Source organism: Macaca fascicularis, chromosome 13, assembly GCF_037993035.2.
Source record: "Macaca fascicularis isolate 582-1 chromosome 13, T2T-MFA8v1.1".
Taxonomy (NCBI): Eukaryota; Metazoa; Chordata; class Mammalia; order Primates; family Cercopithecidae; genus Macaca; species Macaca fascicularis.
The window spans coordinates 37,026,981-37,048,725 of NC_088387.1; the positions used below are offsets into that span (position 1 = coordinate 37,026,981).

General features: G+C 35.5%; 1 protein-coding gene across 1 annotated transcript in view; it reads right to left on the minus strand.

Annotated features, from left to right (window-relative positions):
* The window catches only part of DNAH6 (dynein axonemal heavy chain 6), a 367,549-nt gene that overhangs the window by 248,038 nt on the left and 97,766 nt on the right, over positions 1 to 21,745 (minus strand). Inside the window, exons 12-14 of the mRNA XM_005575454.5 lie at positions 7,166 to 7,286; positions 3,302 to 3,453; positions 982 to 1,134 (exon numbers count right to left, since the gene is read on the minus strand). Of these exons, the coding sequence (XP_005575511.2) occupies positions 982 to 1,134; positions 3,302 to 3,453; positions 7,166 to 7,286 (426 nt within the window). The remainder of the gene's footprint in view (positions 1 to 981; positions 1,135 to 3,301; positions 3,454 to 7,165; positions 7,287 to 21,745) is intronic.

The window sequence follows — 21,745 nt, forward strand, 5'->3', positions numbered from 1 at the left end:
TTTATAAGCAAACCTGAGGAGAACCACGATCATCTGCCTTTTTGAGAAGGCATGATTTCTTGAAATGAGAAACACTGTTACTTTTGTAGTCATGTGAAATAGCATTTTTATTAATTTGGTTAATAATTTATATAACATTCATTCAGTTTACTTTTTTAATTGAAACATTTCTTCAATTTTCAGATATTTAATAAAATAATTTATCTATATTTTAAATGCCAACCTAATATGAATGAAAGTTTATGAAAAAAACCATTGGAGCCAAATGCTAGATTGCTTCCTACAGGGAAGAGGCTAAGAGGAGGAAACTAAGTTTCCAGAGAAAAAGAAGCAAAAGAGACAAAGGAGAGAGAGTGAGAGAGTGTGTGTATAAGAGAGAAAAACAGAGACCTGATTCCATCTGCATCATTTGAGTCCCCATATCCACTTTTTCTCCCCACCTCTACCTCCCCACTTAAGCAGGTTTGTGTTGGGTTTCTTTCATTCTTAACAGTAAGTTTCCTATTAAGCAGTCAGACTTCCATTATGATTAATATCTAGATTATAATGGTATTACCATTTACTAAAAATTGGAATTCCAATAAACTATGGTTGAGAACATTGGCTTTGCAGTCAAAGAAACTCAAATCTAAATTCTAACTCTTTCACATCCATACATTTCTGTGATCTTGGATAACACATCCTGTTCTGGTTCCTGTTTCCTTATCTGCAGAATGAGGATAAACATCAACACTTCTTAAGCTTTTGTGAGAATTAAAAACGTAATGCATGTAGAAAATGTAATATGATGCCTGACTGTAAGAGTCTGATAACTGTCAGCTGGCTTTATTCCTGTGATGTAGAACATCCACTTACTTTGAAAGTGTTTCTGATATTTTGACAGCTGTCTTTCGCCCTTTGGTCCTTCACTTTTTCTTGTACTATGTCTTCCTTCCTACTACAAGATCTGGAATATTGAGTTACATGAGATAATCAACTCACCCGTTCCTGAATTTCATCAAGAAATAATAAGCTATGAACATATTCTGTGGTAGTAGTTGGAACAAACTCAAGTTTATACTCTGCATCTTGTGCCTCAAAGATAATGGCATCCACTTTTTTCTTGCTTTGACGAGGAAGCATAAAATTTAGCACCTAAGAAAGAAAATAACATGTGAACTGTAAATAATTGAATATTTTCATTTTATTATATATTTTAGACAAATCCTAATGGGACATCCGTTAAATCAGCAGGTATTGGAAGCAGCAGTGCATACGAAGAGACTTTTTTCTCATTAAATCACTGCTAGTTAAATGTGAAAACAGGAAGGCCAGGTTTTGAAGATCATTTCTACAGCTTACCAAAAATTTTCCATAAATGCTCTAATATCTTGCAAGTATGCTTTCTGCTTCTTCATCCTATGTAGTGGACATTGTGCTGCCCTGTTCAGCATCAGTCCCACTCTTTTCATGTTGGGTGCCAGCCATGCAGTTTGAGGGAAACTGATCTCTCCTTCAGAAACAAATATGGAGTCTGACTGATCACTTGGCAAATAGAAGCACGGCTTTTTTGGCCAAAGTGATCAGATTAAGGTTGTATCAATCCATTTTCACACTACTATAAAGAACTGCCAGAGACTGGGTAATTTATAAAGGAAACAGGTTTAATTGACTCATAGTTCAGCATGGCTGGGGAGGCCTCAGGAAACTTATACTCATGGCAGAAGGTGAAGGGAAAGCAAGGCACTTTCTTCACAAGGTGGCAGGAAGGAGAAGTATGTGACAGTGCAGGAAAAACCATGATTTATAAAACCATCAGATCTTGTGAGAATTCACTTACTGTCAGGAGAACAGCATGGGGGAAACCACCCCCATAATCCAATCACTTTCTGTCAGGTTCCTCCTTTAACACCTGGGGATTACAATTCAAGATGGGATTTGGGTGGGGATGCAAAGCTAAACCATATCAAGTGTGAACCTCTGACTTTAGTTGATTCAATCAGATAAAGGCCCACACTTTTATTTATGGCTGAGAGAGATGTATACTCAGAACCCCAATCTTTCTCTTTCTCTCTCCATACAAACAAATAATTGGCTTGTGAAGCTTTTGACGATCATTTCACAAATGCCTTAGGATGAAGCCTGCACATAGGAGGTTCAGGAAAAAGAATGAAAGAATTGGTTCCTTGGTAACAACACTGAGCTACTAGATCATACCTTCTTGATATTGACCCAATCTCTGGACTTTTTAGATGCATATGCCAATAACTCTTCTGATTGCTTAAGCCAGTTTGAGCTCAGTATTCTTGGGCTTACAGTAAATTTATACCCAAATATTTCTTGAGCATACAGTAGCTAAAAAATGCTTGTTGAAATTGAATTAAATTTGCTCCAGTTATATAATAATTATATATACATAAATAAGTATATATATATGTATATATATTTCTTTTTTTTTTTTTAACCAGATGAAGAAATAAAACTCTAGAAGGAAGACCAATACTATACAGTTAATTAATAACAGAACACATTAACACTCAGGTCTGCACTCTTTTATACAGTGCTCTATCTTCTATCATCTATCGGAGCCAGAAAATGTTTTCTATAAGGGCCAGATAGTAAATATTTTAGATTTGCAGTCAATACAGTCTCTGTCACAACGACTAAACTTTGTCCTTCTAGGAAGAAAGCAGCCATAGATGATATGTAAATCATTGTCACGGCTGTGTTCCGATAAAACCATATACAAAACAAGAGGCAGGCTGGGTTGGCTCTGTGGGCTATAGTTTTCCAATCCCTGTTTTATATCATTGTCTCTCTGTGGGCACTGGGAAGATACAAGTATACTCTGGCTCCAAAGGAAGTTATTGTATTAGTTCTGAAACTTATTACAGAAATTTCCCTAGTTCTATAACTTACCAAAACATAATTAGACCTGTAGGGACAATTCCAGATCAGAAAATGATTTCCTAAACTTGATCTTGGTGGTCTAAAATCAACCATCACTGCCTCTGGGATATTAAGCTGTTATAGTAGTATCCTCTCTGCAGGTCTTGAAATGCTCCGACAATAGAAAATGGAGGAGGAGCAAGAGGCCAGTGTGAGTCCTGCAGTCCCCTCCATTATCTCATCTAAAAAGCTGATTCTGCTTGTGACAAAAAGACTATAGAGGTTTTCTTAGAAATTAAGGATGTCCAATAGTATTATGTTAATTTATATATTTGCAATACTATAAAATAAATAATAATAGGTTTTTGTGCAGTAGAAAAATCATAAAATAATTGTAGAGGAATAATTAAATTTTTTCCTAGTTTATAGTTACCTCTAAGCATCGCAAAGGTGATGGAATTAATTTTTCTCTTAGCAGCCTAGTGTCAATGAGCAGCAATCCTACATTTCTGGTGGGTCTGAGAGCTACTGCGTCCTTGTGCTGTTTGTGGTATTTTTCCAGTTGTTGACTAAAAAAGTTAACATCTACATAAAAAAATTCACATAAATCATAAAATATACCACATTGGATTTTAAAAGATCATTACAAAATATATTAAAAATCATTGCATTGATACATTTACACATATATGTATAATGTTATTATCTGTAGTTAGAGTATCTCATGTAACTTTAAAACGCTAATTTGGATTGCTTTATAGTATTTTATTCTTGTGATAAAGAAACTAATATTTTATAATGTAAATATGTCTTCTGGCTCCTATGAAGAGATGACAGATGAAAATAATTTGCAAGTGCATTAGAGAATCTAGTCTGGAATTGACTAGATTTCAGAGCTAGGTTGGTTTCAAGTTGAGCTTAATCTAAATGTTCTCTCCCACGTGGTATCTCAAAGTAAAGCATTTTGAGAATATAAACAACAAATTTTGAAACATAAGAGATCACACATAGCTAAAATTATCTCTATTCCTCTTTCCAACACATCTCTCTGCAATTCCTGCACCCTACATCATGGTCAAGGCCTTTATCAATTTGCATATGCTGTAGTTGCATTTTGATAATCTTCTTGCCTCTATTTTCTCCCTCATCCAATCCATCTGGAACCAATGGAAACCTGATTATCCTTGAATACACTCTCATCATACTATCAGACAAAAATAGCTCTCTCTCTAATGCATATACAATTCCAAACTTCTCTGCTTTCTTTCAAAATTCTGTACCTTCTGGGCCTCTAAAAATTTAGCTAATTTTATTTCTAATTACCTCCTACATTTGGGTCAAATTGATTTCCTTACTGTCTGCCCTTTTTCCTCTTTCCATAACCTTCCTCCACCACCCCAAAGAGAAAAGGGTACTGTTTCCTGCCTTTACTCATGCTATCTCTTCTCCTAATTATAAGGGGTAGTTTGATATAGTATAAAGAACACACCAGAGAAAGTATTAGAAGACTTGAGCTCAGGTCTTTAACCCATGTGTGGCCTTGGGAACGTCACTTAGTCTTTCTGAGCTTCAGCTACCTCATAATATAAAACAGAAACAGCAATTATCTCCCTTACTCACTTCAGAAGGTTTTGATTTGTATATTTTTGAAAGTCGACTAAATTAATGTTACATGTTCTGATAAGTCCCATGGTAAGGATACCTGTATAATGCTGCGTTGTTTAGTATTTTCCAAATTTATTTGAGCTCCATCTTTTTTCATGGTATCATGTAATTATCCCTCAGAACAGTGCCAATGAACACAACTTTCAGAACCATTGATTTGGTCCAAAACTCTTATTTTATAGATAGAGAAATTGATATCAATTGAGGTCGTATGACTGGGCTATGGCCACATGGCCAAAAAGGAATAAAAGATTAAAGCCAGTAGTTGAGAAATACGATTTCTTTTTTCTTTTTTCTTTTTTTTTATTGAGATGGAGGCTTGCACTGTCCCCCAGGCTGGAGTGCAGTGGCGCGAGATCTTGGCTCACTGCAAGCTCAGCCTCCTGGGTTCACGCCATTCTCCTGTCTCAGCCCCCCGAGTAGCTGGGACTACAGGCGCCCACCACCATGCCTGGCTAATTTTTTTGTACTTTTAGTAGAGACGGGTTTTCACTATGTTAGCCAGGATGGTCTTGATACCCTGACCTCGTGATCCACCCACCTCGGCCTCCCAGAGTGCTGGGATTACAGGTGTGAGCCACCGCGGAGAGGCAGTACGTAAAACGGTTAAGCAGACAAGCTTTCAAGTCAGAGAAATTAGATCTGAACTGCTCACTAGCTGTTTAATCTTGAAGTTGCCTTCTCTCTATTGATCTGTTTTTTTTTTTTAAATAAAATGGTAATACTAAACTCTCCTCAGAATTGTGAGGATTGGATGAAATGTCTAAATATTACTTAAAACAGTATCTACCATGCTGTAAGTGCTCAGTTAAGTGTAGACATTATTAGTAAATGCTGACATTTATAGGAATTTGGTGGTGAAATGTGGCTGCTTGTCAGGAAGCCAGAACCCATCTGCTGGTCGTTCTCTGAGGTCGGACAGGGAGCAGCCTGGTTAAAAGTTCAGTTAGACATTTATTAAGGATCTACAATATGTGCTAAGCAATGTTGTAGTCGTTTGAGGATATAAAATAACAGGTAAGGATGATATCCAAGGGCAAAGCCCATCTCTATAAGCCTCTGGCAAACAATTGGATTTAGTGGTTTAGGATGTATTGGGGGGTTCCAAACAGAGGAGGAGCACAGAGGTTAGGAGTCCAGGCCAAGGTACTCCAAAGTCGCAGCCATCAGAGTGTTGGGACTGGGAGACTTGGTTCCAGGATTGGGTTTCAAAGGCAGGACCAGCAAGACAAGGTAGGACTTGCTGAAGAGCAACCTGGGAGCCAGGGGACTGTACCCTGATGGGAACTTGCTGAGGGATCACAGTTATTCAGTGTGAGGACTGTGGTAGCAGGAGGCTAGGAAGCTTTGGGGTCAGGATATGAGTAGAAGAGCTCAGGGATTAGAACTGGCTATTTTGATCAGGCCTCCTTCTTGTGCCAAAATTCCAGGCTCCATAGCCTGCTGCCACTGTGATGCCAGCACAGGAGGCATCATGTCCTCACGTCCCTGTCAGTGTGCTTCTGTTCAGCACACACTAAATCTCCGTGTGATCGTGTTGCTGAAGGACAGTGGAAGTAGGCTTGTCTAAATTTTGCTTCCTAAATTGGGGCCCCATGTTGGTCTAACAACTTAGTATCTTGAAAAAAAGGAGTCAGTTTCAGATTTTTAAAATTTAAGGGACATAACAATCAGATACAATGCCTGATCTTGGACTTGATTCCTGGCCAAATCAGCTGGAAGCTGCTTTACTTGGGGAATTTTGAATATGGAGTAAGTGAAGATATTAAGGAATCGCTATTTCGGTGGGGGGGAGGGGCGTGGGATGATACTATTTCCATTCTGTAGAAACATGTTTTAGAGATGCCTATTGAATTATTTAACTTAAGAATGCAGTGTCTAATTTACTTTAAAATGCTTCAGCATAATAAAGAATAAGGAATTGAAAGAAAAACATAAATACAAAAACAAAAAATTAGTGCTGGTTCATAGAGCAAAGTATCAAAGTAATTATATTTATATATAAGAAAATAAAGCTCATGAAACAAAAAATATGAAAGACATGCATGATGTTTTAAAATAGCAAACAAATATACTTATTTTTTATAATTTTCTGAGAACTTGCTTGCCTGAAATTGCACTTGGATATTATAGATCATCTTCCTTTGTTAAAGACAGTATTAGTGAAATAAAATAGTTTTCCCCAGGTCTAATTTCATGACTAAGAGTTGTTGATTCACGCCCACCAGATCTTAATGTAGTCCCAGAAGAAAAAAGAATAAGTTCCTGAGATAGAAAAACTTATGTAAACTTTATTTAATGGAATTGGTAGAGATATCCATTCCTTTCAACTCCTTCTCACATGCAGGTTATATATTCTTAGCACCGATACAACTTTAAACTAAAGGATCAGCAATTAGGAAGGAATTGCTTTCCATAATATCCTGAAATAAAACAGTAATACTGAGTAAGGAGAAAGGAAAAAAGTAATTCTATAGAAAATAACCTAGAAATGAATTAACTCTTGCCTTTTGTCAGGCCAACTCTTTTGGGCTACCATTTGTGTCCCCAAACACCACCAAACAGAATCCTAAAAGACAACAAATCTCATATCCCTAAAAAAATAATTAGTAAGTACAAATGGACAAGTTACCAGGTTCCTGAAGTTTAAGAGCTTGTAAATCAAGACTTTCATTTTCCTTGAAGAATAGCTGGAAGTTTTCAAAGGTAGCTGCATAGAGGCGGGCCGATTCAAACGCTGCCTGAATGGTTTCCTAAATGTTATAAATAAGCAGACAAATATGACCATATTTTTGTTAAGCAGAATTTAATTCAATACAACTAAACAAAGAAACAAGCAAGCACACATACTCTATGCCCAATAGTATGTTTTGATTTGGGAAACATGAATGAAAGAAGATACATTCTTGATGTCAAGGAGTAATTCATGGATTCGAGAAGAAACTGTTATGAGATAAAAAAAAATTCATATTTAAACCTGACTTTTGAAGAATTATTCCTGTGACTGAAAGGAAACACACTTATAATTTGTTTCTGCTTTATGGTGAGCGTATACATTGATAGTAAACATATGGCAAAGAGGCAATTCTTGCTTATTTTCCCAACTGCATATTTTATGTCAAAGCATTTTTGAGCAAAGGCAAACCTGTTTAGCATGCCCACAAAATCACTTGCTTAATCTTACTATCAAATCCTTGGCATCAGTCAGTCTCTTATTCCAAAATGTCCTTCATACTTTGCCATAATAAAAACTTTTTCTTCACCTCTCTTAAACTCGGTTCTAACCCATATTTCCCCACTTGGTTTTTTAAACCAAGACAATGATTTCTAATCATTTCAGTCCCTTTAATAACTGTGTCAACATATATTATCATATGTTCAAAGTCTATGAAAGGCAGTTAGGATTCACCTGCTGTTGGTCTTGGTCCATGCCTACTTGGCTGTGCTCCACACCTTTTCCTTGTGTTTTCTACCAAGACTTGTAAAAGCCTGCAATTTGTCCCAGGAAAACTAGAGGTGATCAATGGAATTGCACACATCCAACACACCAATGCTAGGGAAAGTGACTCAGTTATGCCTTGCGGTAGTAGAAAATTTAATTACAAAGAATAGCACATGCCCTATATGTCTACATTTAGTTATTTGTTCATTTATTTTGTTTTAATAGGCTTTTATGAATATTCCAGAATGTTTCTGTTCTTTTTTTATAATAAACATTGAAAAAGAACTTTATCAAACTATGTTTCCTTTGAACTGACTAAATAGTATCTCTGATATGTCATCACGCAGGTGCTAGAAACAATATAAGACTTATAAGTGGAAAACCCCACTAATGTTCAAAATATGCTTTCAAAACATTTTTATTTTGAAATAATGTATGATTCACAAGAGTGTTACTGGAATAACACAAGGAATTTCATATTTCTGTCACCAAAATTCCCTAAATTTCAACAATTTATCATATTTACTTTATAAGTCTCTCTCTCTATACCTATTATTATACTCTGAACCATTTGGGAGAAGGTTACAGACATGTGGCACATTTACCCCTAAATATTTCAGAGGTTACTTACTAAACACAAGGACGTTTTATTACATAACCACAGTATAATGGTCCAAATCAGGAAATTAACTTGAATATTAATACTGTTACCTAATTACCAACCTCATACAAATTCTACCATTTGTTCCAGTACCAAATTTCATAGTAAAAGGAAAAAACATTTTTTTGTTCTGGTCTACTTTCCTACCTAGGATCATGTATTGCATCTTTTCATATCTTTTTGGTTTTCTTTTTTCTTTCTTTCTTTTTTTTTTTTTTGAGACGGAGTCTCGCTCTGTCACCCAGGCTGGAATGCAGTGGTGCCATCTCAGCTCACTACAACCTCCACCTCCCGAGTTCAAGCAATTCTCTGTCTCAGCCTCCTGAGTAGTGGGGATTACAGGCACCCACCACCACGCTATTTTTTTTTTTTTTTTTTTTGTATTTTTAGTAGAGACGGGGTTTCACAATCTTGGCTAGGCTGGTCTTGAACTCCTGACCTTGTGATCCGCCCACCTCAGCCTCTCAAAGTGCTGGAATTACAGGCATAAGCCACCGTGCCCGGCTGGTTTTCTTTAATCTGGGACAATATCTCAATCTTTCTTTGCCTCGCATGACCTTCACATTTTTTAAAGGTACCTCAGTTGTGTGTATATGTGCATGTGTGTGTTTTATGTTTACTCATTATTAGACTCAGATTTAAATTTTTGGCAGTAACAACACATAACTGATGTATGTTCTTTGCAGCATCTCACAAGGCACTTGTTGATTTGTCTCATTACTGGTAATATTAACACATTGGCTAAAGAAGTGTTTGGCAGACTTATCACTGTAAACTATTTTTCCCTTTGAAAGCAATAAGTAGCTTATAGACAGAGAATTTGAGGTTATGTAAATACTCCATTTCTCATCATACTTTTGTGTACTCGTTTTAGTACACATCAGAGATTCTTGCTGATTGCTGATGGCTTCTGCAGTGAATTTTCTAATTGTGTTTTCTTTCTACATTTGTTTGCATTCAACCAAAGGAAAAACTTTCTCTTCTCACTCGTTCAATTAATTAGTTAGTTAATTCATTATTTCACAACATGGACTCATATAGTCTCATTTTATTCAAGGGATTTGGTGCTGATCAAATTGTCCCAGTGTGTCCAGAATTGGTTCCTTCTGGTGGGTTCCTGGTCTTGCTGACTTCAAGAATGAAGCCACAGCCTCTTGCAGTGAGTGTTACAGCTCTTAAAGATGGTGTTTCCGGAGTTGTTTGTTCCTCCCAGTGGGTTCGTGGTCTTGCTGACTTCAGGAGTGAAGCTGCAGGCGTTTGCAGTGAGTGTTACAGCTCTTAAAGGTAGTGCAGACCCAAAGAGTGAGCAGCAGCAAGATTTATTGTGAAGAGGGAAAGAACAAAGCTTCCACAGTGTTGAAGAGGACCAAAGCAGGTTGTGGCTGCTGGCTTGGGCAGCCAGCTTTTATTCCCTTATTTGGCCCTGCCCACATCCTGCTGATTGGTCCATCTTACAGAGTGCTGATTGGTCCATTTTACAGAGTGCTGATTGGTGCATTTACAATCCTTTAGCTAGACACAGAGCTCTGATTGGTGCATTTTCACAGAGTGCTGATTGGTGCATTTACAATCCTTCAGCTAGACAAAGAGTGCTGATTGGTGCATTTTTACAGAGTGCTGATTGGTGCATTTACAATTCTTTAGCTAGCCACAGAGCGCTGATTGGTGCATTTTTACAGAGTGCTGATTGGTGCATTTACAATCCTCTAGCTAGACAAAATTAAGTTCTCCAAGTCCCCACTCAACCCAGGAAGTCCAGCTGGCTTCACCTCTCACCAGGGAGACCCTTCGAGGTGGCTTTTTGTCTTTTCTACATGTCTCCATTGTTACTTGGGCATGTTCTTATTTTTTAGCTGAATAATATTCTCAAGGCTCATATTGTACTGTCCTGCCCCACCCCTTGAAGAAGAGAGTTCTGCAAAAAGAACAAAGAGAGTTCCTTTCAATTGGGAATGATATATAGAAACTAACATGTGGATACTAGATGTGCTCATTGGTATTGGGATGTCATTGCTTGTAGGCTATTTCAGCAGACAGGTCTAGGAAACACACATACACCCCACATACAATCACAAAACCCTACACATTTCTTTATCTTTCTAAAGATCAATTAAAATCCATGAGTTCACAACTCCATTCCAATGCAACAACATAGGGTTCATTCCAGCCTTCCCTCTTCCATATTTGTAACTCCCTGTCTTAGGATGAGTAACCTCATTTCATCATTCACAATACATTTATTTGTTTTGCTCAAGTCTAAATAAAATACACAGAAAGTAGTTTCAGCATTGCTAATACACTAACACCACTGCAAAAAACAAACCTACTAACCAGAGTTCAGTATTTACTGCAGTTATGGTGGTTTTTCATCCTCAGGGTACATGGCCAAAATACTGTGCTCAAAAGTTACTTAGTTTAGTTATTTTCCCCCATTCCTTTAGTGTGGTTATGTATTTCATTTGAAATACATGTGGGTTTATTTCTTTTTGTTTGTATTTTGTTTTAGGGTTTTGCTCTCCATTTTGTTGATTATTTTTAGAACTATATTAAAAGGTATACTCAGAAAATAGTCACTTCCCCATTTTTTTCACTTCTTACCCACTTTCCTCACTCTTCCTACACCATTCACATTACCTCCTCTAGGTAACTAATTTCCTTAGTTTCTGGCTTATCTCCCTTTCCTTCCTACTTCTGACATAAACAGTAGTATACTATAGATATTCTTTTGTACTTTGCCTTTTCCATCTAACAATATGTCCTGGAAATCACTCTATATTAATTAATAACCAACTTCTTCATCCATTTATTCAGTCGCATAGTATTCCTTTGTGTGGATATACCATAGATTATTCAATAATTTTTCTACACATGGCTATTTTGGTAGTTTCCAATATTTTGCACTCATAAACAATGCTGCAATAAGTAATCTAGTACTTATGTATTGTTGAAAACGTATGTTTTTAGGATACATTTTAAAGGTTGTATTGTTGGATCAAAAGGTAAATGCATGTATAGTTTTATTTTGCAAAATGTTCTTTTATTTTTTGCATTCCCACAAGCATAATGTGAGAGCGTTTATTTACCCATAGGGTAATCACCAGAAAGTGTTGGTATACTTTTTAATTTTGCTAATCTGATAGTTGAGAAATTATATCTCAGTTTTAATTCTCATTAATCTTATGAGTAGACTACCTTTTCATATGTTTAGATGCTATGTTTATGAACTTTTTATCATAAGTTTTGACCATTTTTCTTTTTTTAAAATTAAATTAAACAATTTAATTTTAAGTTCCAGGATACATGTGCAGGATAGGATATGCAGGTTTGTTACATAGGTAAATGTATGCCATGGTGGTTTGTTGCACCTATCAACCCATCACCTAGGTATTAAGCTCCACATGTATTTGCTATTTATCCTGTTGTTCTTCCTCTCCACACACCCTGATGGGTCCCAGTGTGTGTTATTCCCCTCCCTGTGTCCATGTGTTCTCATTGTTCAGCTTCCACTTATAAGTGAGAATACATGGTATTTTCTGTTTATGTGATAGTTTGTTGAGGATAATGACTTCCAGCTCCATCATATCACTGCACAGGACATGATCTCATTCTTTTTTATGGCTGCACAGTATTCCATGGTGTATATATACCACATTTTCTTTATCCAGTCTATCACTTATGGGCATTTGGATTAATTCCATGTCTTTGTGATTGTGAATAGTGCTGCAGTGAATATGTGTGTGCATATATCTTTATAACAGAATGAATATTCCTTTGGGTATATACCCGGGAATGAGATTTCTGGGTCAAATGGTATTTCTGGTTCTAGGTCTTTGAGGAATCACCACACTGTCTTCCATAAAGGTTGAACTAATTTCACCAACAGTGTAAAAAGCCTTCCTGTTCTCCACAGCCTCACCATTATCTGTTGTTTCTTGATGTTTTAATAATTGCCATTCTGAGTGGTGTGAGATGGTATGTGTTTGTGGTTTTGATTTGCATTTCTCTAATGATCAGTGATGTTGAGCTTTCATATATATATATATATATATATATATATATATGCGCCACATATTATATAATATATATATACCACATAAATGTCTTCTTTTGAGAAATGTCTGTTCATGTCCTTTGCCCAGATTGCAGAAAGTTTTCCTATTCTGTAGGTTGTCTGTTCACTCTGATGATAATTTCTTTTGTTGTGCAGAAGTTCTTTAGTTTAATTAAATCCCATTTGTCAATTTTTGCTTTTGTTGCAATTGCTTTTGATGTTTTGTCATGAGATCTTTGCCTATGCCTATGTCCTGAATGGTGTTGCCTAGATTTTCTTCTATGATTTTTATCGTTTTGGGTTTTACATTTAAATCTTTAATCCATCTTGAGTTAATTTTTGTATAAGGTGTAAGGAAGGGGTCCAGTCTCAATTTTCTGCATATGGCTAGCCAGTTCTCCCAGCACCATTTATTAAATAGGGAATCTTTTCCCCATTGATTGTTTTTGTTAGGTTTGTTGAAGATCAGATGGTTGTGCAGTTTTATTTCTGAGATCTCTATTTTATGCCATTGGTCTACATGTCTGTTTTGTATCAGTACCATGCTGTTTTAGTTAAGGTAGCCTTGTAGCATAGTTTGAAGTTGAGTAGTGTGATGCTTCCAGCTTTGTTCCTTTTGCTTAGGATTGTCTTGGCTATATAGGCTCTTTTTTGGTTCCATATGCATTTTAAAGCAGTTTTTTTCTATGTCTGTGAAGAATGTGTTTTGACCATTTTTCTATCTAGTTTTGGTTTCCCCTCTCTCTAGTATTAGAAATATTAGCCCTTAGCTGTAATATGTAATACAAATAGATTCTCCCTGTTTATAAGTGTATTTTTACTTTGTTTAAATTTTTCTTTGCAAAAGATTTATTTGTTGTGTAATCAAATTTATCAATTCATTCTATTCTTGCATCCAGATTTTTGAGTCATAGTTAGATAACCCTTTTTATGAACAAATCATAAAAGAATTTGTCCATCTTTACTTACAGTTTTATTTTATTTTCAGATCCCTAATCTATATATTGGTGTGTAGAATGTGAACCATGATCTAATTTTATCTTTATCCAAATAGCCATTCAGTTGTACCAGCTACATTTATGAAAAATTCATATTTGTCTCAGTGATTTCAGATATTATATATTTTATACATTTCTATATGTACTTTGGTGTCTATTCTATTCTACTGGTCTGACAGCTATTCATGTGCCAGTACCATGTTCTTTTAATTATAGAGTGTTTATATTAAATATTTGGGCAGTATAGTACTCCTCATAGCTTTTCTTTTTTCAACATTTTGGTAGTTATTCTTAGATGTCTATTTATGCATATAAGCTTTATTATAAACTTGTCAGTATTTTCATTGGCATGTGTTAAAATTATAAATTAACCTAGAGAGAATAAAACATCATTATCATGTTGAGGCATCCCATTTAAGAAATTTTTATTGGCATGTATTAAAATTATAAATTAACCTAGAGAGAAAAATCATCTTTATCATGTTGAGTCATCCCATTTAAGAAATTTTTTCCAAGCCTATTTTTGTGTCTTACAGAAGATTTTTTAAAAACATAAAAGTGTTCTTCATATGGGTTTTTAGCATTTCTTATTAAATTTATTCCTAACTATATTACTTTCTTGCTGCTATCATGAAAGAAGCATTTTCTATCAGCCATTTTCAATATTCTAGAATAATTGAGGTGGCATTGTGAATATCTAGTCTTTGGAGATTTGATAAATTTCCCCCATTTGGGCCTGGTGCTTTTTGTAGAGTATTTCTTTGGTAACTTTCTGTATATCTTCTGTGGATATTGGTAGGAGCTCTATTTCTAATGTGCACAATTCCAGTAAATATATTTCCCTAAAAAATTATCAATTTTAACTAAACCTGAATGTGGGGTTAGTTAAGTGGTCTAAATGCTCCATGTAAAAAACATAGAGAGGATAGCTAGATAAAAAGACAAGACTCAACGATTTGCTGTCTTCAAGAGAACTGTCTCACATGTAACAACACCCATAGGCTGAAAGTAAAGAGATGAAAAAAGACCTACCATGAAAATGGAAAACTAAAAAGAGCAGGAGTCACTATTATAATATCAGATAAAATAGAGGATAAACCAACACCAATTAAGAAGGAAAAAGAAGGGCATTACGTAATGATAAAGGGTACAATTCAACAACAAGACTTGGCTGTTCTAAATACATACACAGCCAACATTGCAGCACCCAGATTTATTATAAAATTACTTCTAGACCTACAAAAAGACATAGACAGTCACACAACAATAGTGGGATCCTTGAACACGCCCACTAACAGTGACTGATCATTGAGGCAGAAAACTAATAAAGAAATTGAAGACTTAAACCTGGCACTCCAACAATTGACTCTGGATTAACAAATAAAAAGGAAAAAGAATAAACACAACCAGAATTGACAAAGATGAAATTACAACAGATTCTAGAGAAATAAAAAAAGATCCTCAGAGACTATTATGAATAATTCTATACACAAATTAGAAAATCTAGAGGAAATGGATAAATTCCTGGAAATATACAACCTGCCAAAACTGAACCAGAATGACAGTGAAACCCCGAACAAACCAGTAACAAGTTTAGAAATTGAATAAATAATTTAAAAAATCTACCAAAAAAATAAAAATAAAAAAGCCCTGGACCAGATGGATTCACAGTCAAATTCTACCAGATATACAAAGAACTGGTACCAGTTCTACTAAAACTATTCCAAAATATTGAAGAGGAAGGTTTCATTCCTAGCTCATTCTATTGAATACTAAGCTAGTATCACCCTGACACCAATATCTGGCAGAGACACAATGAAAAAAGAAAACTTCAGGCCAATATTCCTGACGAACATAGATGCAAAAAATCCTTAACAAAATATTAGTGAACAGAATCTAGAAGCACATCAAAAAGTTAATACACCACAAACAAGTAGACTTTATTCCTGGGATTCAAGGCTGTTTTAACATATGCAAATCAATAAATGTGATTCACCAGATGGAGAGAATTTAAAGCAAAAATCAAATGATCATCTCAATAGACACAGAAACAGCTTTTGATAAAATGCAACATCCCTTCATGATAAAATCCCTAAGCAGACTAGGGATCAAAGGAACAGACTTCAAAATAATAAGAGCCATTCATGACAAACACACAGCAACATCATACTGCATGGATAAAAGTTGAAACCATTCCCCTTGAGTCCTAGAACGAGACAAGGATGCTCACCCTTACTGCTGTTATTCAACATAGTACTGGAAGTTCTAGCCACAGCAATCACACAAGAGAAAGAAATAAAAGACATACAAATAGGAAGGGAAGAAGTCAAATGATCTCTCTTTGCTGATGATATAATTCTATACCTAAAATCCTCTAAAGACTCTGCCAAAAGGCCCCTAGAACTGATAAATGACTTCAGTAAAGTTTTGGAATACAAAATAAATGTACAAAAATCAGTAGCATTTCTATACACCTTATATGGTCAAGTTAAGATTCAAATCAATAACTCAATCCCATTTATGATAACCACATACACACAAAATGAAATGCCTAGGAATACAGCCAAACCAAGGAGGTAAAATATTTCTACATGGAGAACTACAAAACACTGCTGAAATAAATTAGAGATGGAAAAAGATTCCATGCTCGTGGACTGGAAGAATCATTATTGTTAAAATGGCCATAATGCCCAAAGCAATTTACAGATTCAATGCGATTCCTATCAAACTACTTACATCTTTTTTCACAGAATTAAAAAAAAAAAACACTATTCTAAAATTCATATGGAACCAAAAAGGAGCCCACTAGCCAAAGCAATTCTAACCAAAAACAACAAAGCTAAAGGCAGCATATTACCTGGCTTCAAACTATGCTACAAGTCTACAGTAACCAAAACAGCAAGATATTGGTACAAAAACAGACACATAGACCAATAGAACAGAACAGAAAACCCAGAGATAAAGCTGCACACCCACAACCATCTAATCTTTGATGAAGTTGACAAAAACAAGCAATGGGGAAAAGATTCCCTATTCAGCAAATGGTGCTGGAATAACTCACTAGCCATATGCAGAAGAATGAAACTGCACCTCTACCTTTCACTATATACAAAAATTAACTCAAGATGGATTAAAGATTTAAATGTACAATCTCAAACTATAAAATTCCCACAAGAAAACCTAGGAAATACCCTTCTCGACACAGGCTTGGCAAAGAATTGTTGGTTGTTTGCAAAAACAATTGCAACAAAAACAAAAATTGACAAGTGACACCAAATTAAACTAAAGAGCACCTGCACAGCAAAAGAAATTTTCAATAAGCACACAACCTATATAATGGGAGAAAATATTCACAAACTACACATTTGACAAAGGTCTAATATCCATAATCTATTAAAAACTTAAATCAACAAGCAAAAAAACAAATGACCTCATCAAAAAATGGGCAAAATACATGAATAGACACTTCTCAAAAGAAGATATACAAGCAGCCAGCAAACATATGAAAAAATGCTAATTATCACTAATCATCAGAGAAATGCAAATCAAAACCATGATGAGATGCCATCTCACACAAGGCAGAATGGCTATTATAAAGCTAATAAATAGTAGTTATTTCTCCATACCTAGGGAGGCTATGGAGAAAAGGGAATACTTATACACAATTAGTGGGAATGTAAGTTAGTTCATCCACTATGGAAAGCAGTTTGGAGATTTCTCAAAGAACTTAAAACAGAGCTACCATTTGACCCAGCAATCCCATTGTTGGGTATGTACATGTATTAGTCTGTTCTCACACTGCTAATACAGACATACCCAAGACTAAGTACTTTATAAACAAAAAGAGGTTTAATGGACTCACAGTTTCACATGGCTGGGGAGGCCTCACAATCATGGCAGAAGGCAGAGGAGGAGCAAAGGTGCATCTTAAGTGGTAGCAGGCAAGAGATCATGTGCAGGGGAACTGCCCTTTATGAAACCATAAGATCTCATGAGGCTTATTCACTATCACGAGAACAGCACGGGAAAACCCGCTCCCATGATTCAATTACCTCCTACTAGGTCCCTCACACTACACTTGGAGATTACGGGAGCTACAATTCAAGATAAGATTTGGGTGGAACACAGCGAAACCATATCAATACCCAAAGGAAAATATATCATTGTACCGAAAAGAAGCCAGTCCTCAAATAAAACCTTCATTATTGAGACTCTAATGAGCTTCCCTGCTAGGTGATATTTCATTTGTGTTGTCAAAATCCACTGCTGGAGGAATTAATGCCTCCTGTGTGACTCCACTGGAGAGGATTCTTGGAAGCTGTGCCTGGTTTCCTCTGAACTTTATCCCATGTGCCTTTTCCATTTGTTAATTTTGTTTTATATCCTTACACCATAATACATCATAGCCATGAGTAAAATTATACACTGAGTCCTGTGAGGTCTCTTAGCAAATCATAGCATCTGGCATTAAGGATCCCTGACTCATAGGATTACAAGCCCCATTTTCTTATTGTTTACATTTGCCCCTACAACATTGAGCATCTTTTCATTTTTAACCTTTCTGAATCATTTTGTTTTGGATTTCTCCCTTGTATCCAGAATATTGTTTTGTCTTGCCTTGGGAGCCAAATTGAAAATCTTTTTCTCTTAATAGATGAATTGAGCTCATTTATATTCATCACATTACTGATATATTTGGTCCCAACTTGGTCATATTATTTTCTATGTGTCTTATGGTTGTATGTGTGCTTCTTTCTTTCTTTCTCTGAGTGACAATATATTTTTTTAAAATACCATTAGTCACTTGTTTCCTTATTAACCTTTCATACTTTGATTTGTTGGTTTTTACTGATATTCTTTAATTCCAGCCTATTAACTGTACATTAATCAATAACCTTATTCTACTTTTCTCTTATTCTCTTCCTTCTCTATTTTTAAAGTTGCACTATTTCAACTTCATTAGAACGTACATTTATATACTAGTTTCCTATTCTTGTCTCTATCTTTTTTTAAAGGCTCATATAGATCTACAATTAAATATGTTAAATGTTCCCTATCAGCATCAGCTTTTTTCCCCCAAAGTTATTTCTTAGCTGGATGAAACTCATCGTGTAGTAGATTCCTAATGAGTACCAAATTCCCTGGGTTCTTGCATGTTGAAAACTATTTTTGTATGGCCTTGATACTTAAAAGACTAGCTTGGCTAGATAAAATTCTTGATGCACATTTTCTTTCCATGGGGTTTTTTTTTTTTTAAATTGCTCCTCCATTACTGCCTTACTTCTTATGTTGTTTTTGAGAAGTCTGATGGTAGTCTAATTCTCTTGTCTCTGTAACACCTGCAGAAAAATTCTTTAGCCTTAAAATCTAATAATTTTAAAAGGCTATATCTCAGAGTTGATTGTTGTGGGTAATTTTCCAAGGAACTCTGTAGGCCCTTTCGATATATACATTCAAATTTTCTTTTCCTGAACTATAGTTAAAAATAAATGTTTGCTGTATCCTCTTCTTTTGTTTTCCTCTTACAGACACACCAATTATATGTATGTTATTTCTTCTTTGCCTGTCTTCCATTATAATTATTTTCTCTCTGTACCACTTTACTGATTTCTCGATCTTATTTTCATTCATTCTCTTGGTTGTTTTCTTATCTTTCTTCTATACTAATTACTTTGGTTTCCCATCATTCTTCTAGTCATGTTAAACTCTTGACCTTATTCTCCTTTGAGCACTGTGTAATTTAGTCTTCATTTCTGAGATGATTTCATCTTTTTTCCCTTCCATTTATATTTTTAAATTTTAATTTTTAATTCATTGTGGCTTTTTGTATATTTGAATGCTTCTTTGAGAATATTTACTTCAGTGTGTAGTGTTGTTTTTGCTTCATGGTTGTTAGTAGACTTGCATGTAGTTAACCTATTTTAATTTCTTTAGCTCAGGGATTGGGTGATTTATAAGATTTTTAGTTCAAGAGCATTCTGTTCTGTCAGTGGAGCAAAATGAAATATGTTTTATTTTATTTTATGGTGACAGGAAAAAAGTTGGATATACTCTCATTTATTTGATTTTTTCTTGAGACAGAGTCTTGCTCTGCTGCCCAGGCCGGAGTGCAGTGGCATGATCTTGGCTCACTACAGCCTTTGCCTCCGGAGCTCAAGTAATCTTCCCACCTCAGCCTCCCAAGTAGGTTCTTTTTTGTTTTACAGAACTTACATTTTCAGTAGTTGCTTCATTTTCTTTGCACCATCCAATGTTCATATAATGCCTCATCTTCTTTAGAAATTTTTAAAACTTTTTAATTTTTATTTTTAACCTTATTTCCTCCCCCAGAACTAATGGCATCTTGAGTAGCCTTCACTTTTAAGTCTCCTTCCTGTAGTCAGTCCTCTGATACACCAGGACTTTTTAAAATCATTTTTGCATGTAGGATAGGCTTCTTTCTGGCTGTGACTTTAGATTAACCTCAGCTTCTTAGATTAACTGCTAGCTCCTTGCTTCTCTCTTTTGTAGATTTCCCAAGGACTGGCCTCACTGTCTGCAAAGGCTGTGGCAGGAGCATGAGGAAGAAAGCTCATTGGTGTATGTGTTTATTTTTCTTCTCAGAGGTAATTTGACACTTGGGTATTCTCTTTCTTTCAGCTACTTCTTAAGGGTATAAATTTTGTTTAGTTTTATTTCTTTTTCTTGTAGGTTCTTACTAATTTTAGAAGATATGTGGGTGATTCATATTTAGACAGTTGCAATTATCCTTGGCTCTCTGAATTGAAAATATAACTTTTAATTACAAATGTTATAGTCATAATTTAAAAAAATAATTGTCTAAGGGAGAGAAAGTTGATGAATCAGAAAACTATTTTGGTACCAGAAAATATGGTAGTTACTAAATGAAATAAGGTTGTGGAATATCCTCCTTAGTATAAGTATTAATGCAAAAAACACAAAAATCTAGGATGAAATTTTAGAATTAGAACATACATGGAGTCAATTTGCAAAGTTAAAATTATGAAAGAGGCCAAACCAACATGGCAGGAGCTTACAACTTTTGAATTGATGATTTAAAATAATGTAGCTGAGAATAAGAATTCCACCATAAGCAGAGACAGTAGTAGATGGAAAATGTTGTTTGCTTTTAAAATCATACCATGACAGTTACAACCATATTTTGATGAATAAAGAGATTGAAACACTATGCTAATTTTAAGTTACATAGGAATGTATATATAACGGATATTTATGACTGACAAATGGGTAAATTTTAAGTTTGAAAATTACAGTATCATTTTGGTGTCAAGAAGAAAAGGTATTTGCAGTATTTTGAGGGCCGCATTCCTATTTTTCCACACAGGAGATTAGGTTACTCAGAAATGTAGGAGAGAAGCAAGTCAAGGAATAATGCTTGTTTCTTTACCTTCTCACGTCAATCACCTTGGTAAGTGTGCTTTTGAGTTTAAAAATTGGGACAACTAAGATAAAACTTTTATGTGTAGAATACTATTTTCAAAGTCTTCAAGCATGCTTTAGTTAGTGCTTGCATTTGAGTGGCTATGGATAGATGCCATTATATTTATTTTCTAAAGGGCCCCAAATAGTGAAACACCATGTTTTTGTTTTAATAAAACATTAAACATGTAATGAAAAATTACTTTAGTAAAAGACATTGTGTTGGCTGGTGAGTCACCCTGGCTCTGACTGTGTTTCAGCATCCTCAACAGCCAGGATTACTTTCCCAAAAACACGTGCACATGGATCGCTAATGATAAGTAACTGTTTCTCCAGATATTTTAAAGCCTTTTTTTTTTTTTTTAGGAGTCTCACTCTGTCACGCAGGCTGGAGTGCAGTGGCGTGATCTCGGCTCACTGCAAGTTTGCCTCCCAGGTTCACGCCATTCTCCTACCTCAGCTTCCCAAGTAGCTGGGACTACAGGCACCTGCCACCACGCCTGGCTAATGTTTTGTATTTCTTAGTAAAGATGGGGTTTCACCGTGTTAGCCAGGATGGTCTCTATCTCCTGACCTCGTGATCTGCCTGCCTCAGCCTCCCAAAGTGCTGGGATTACAAG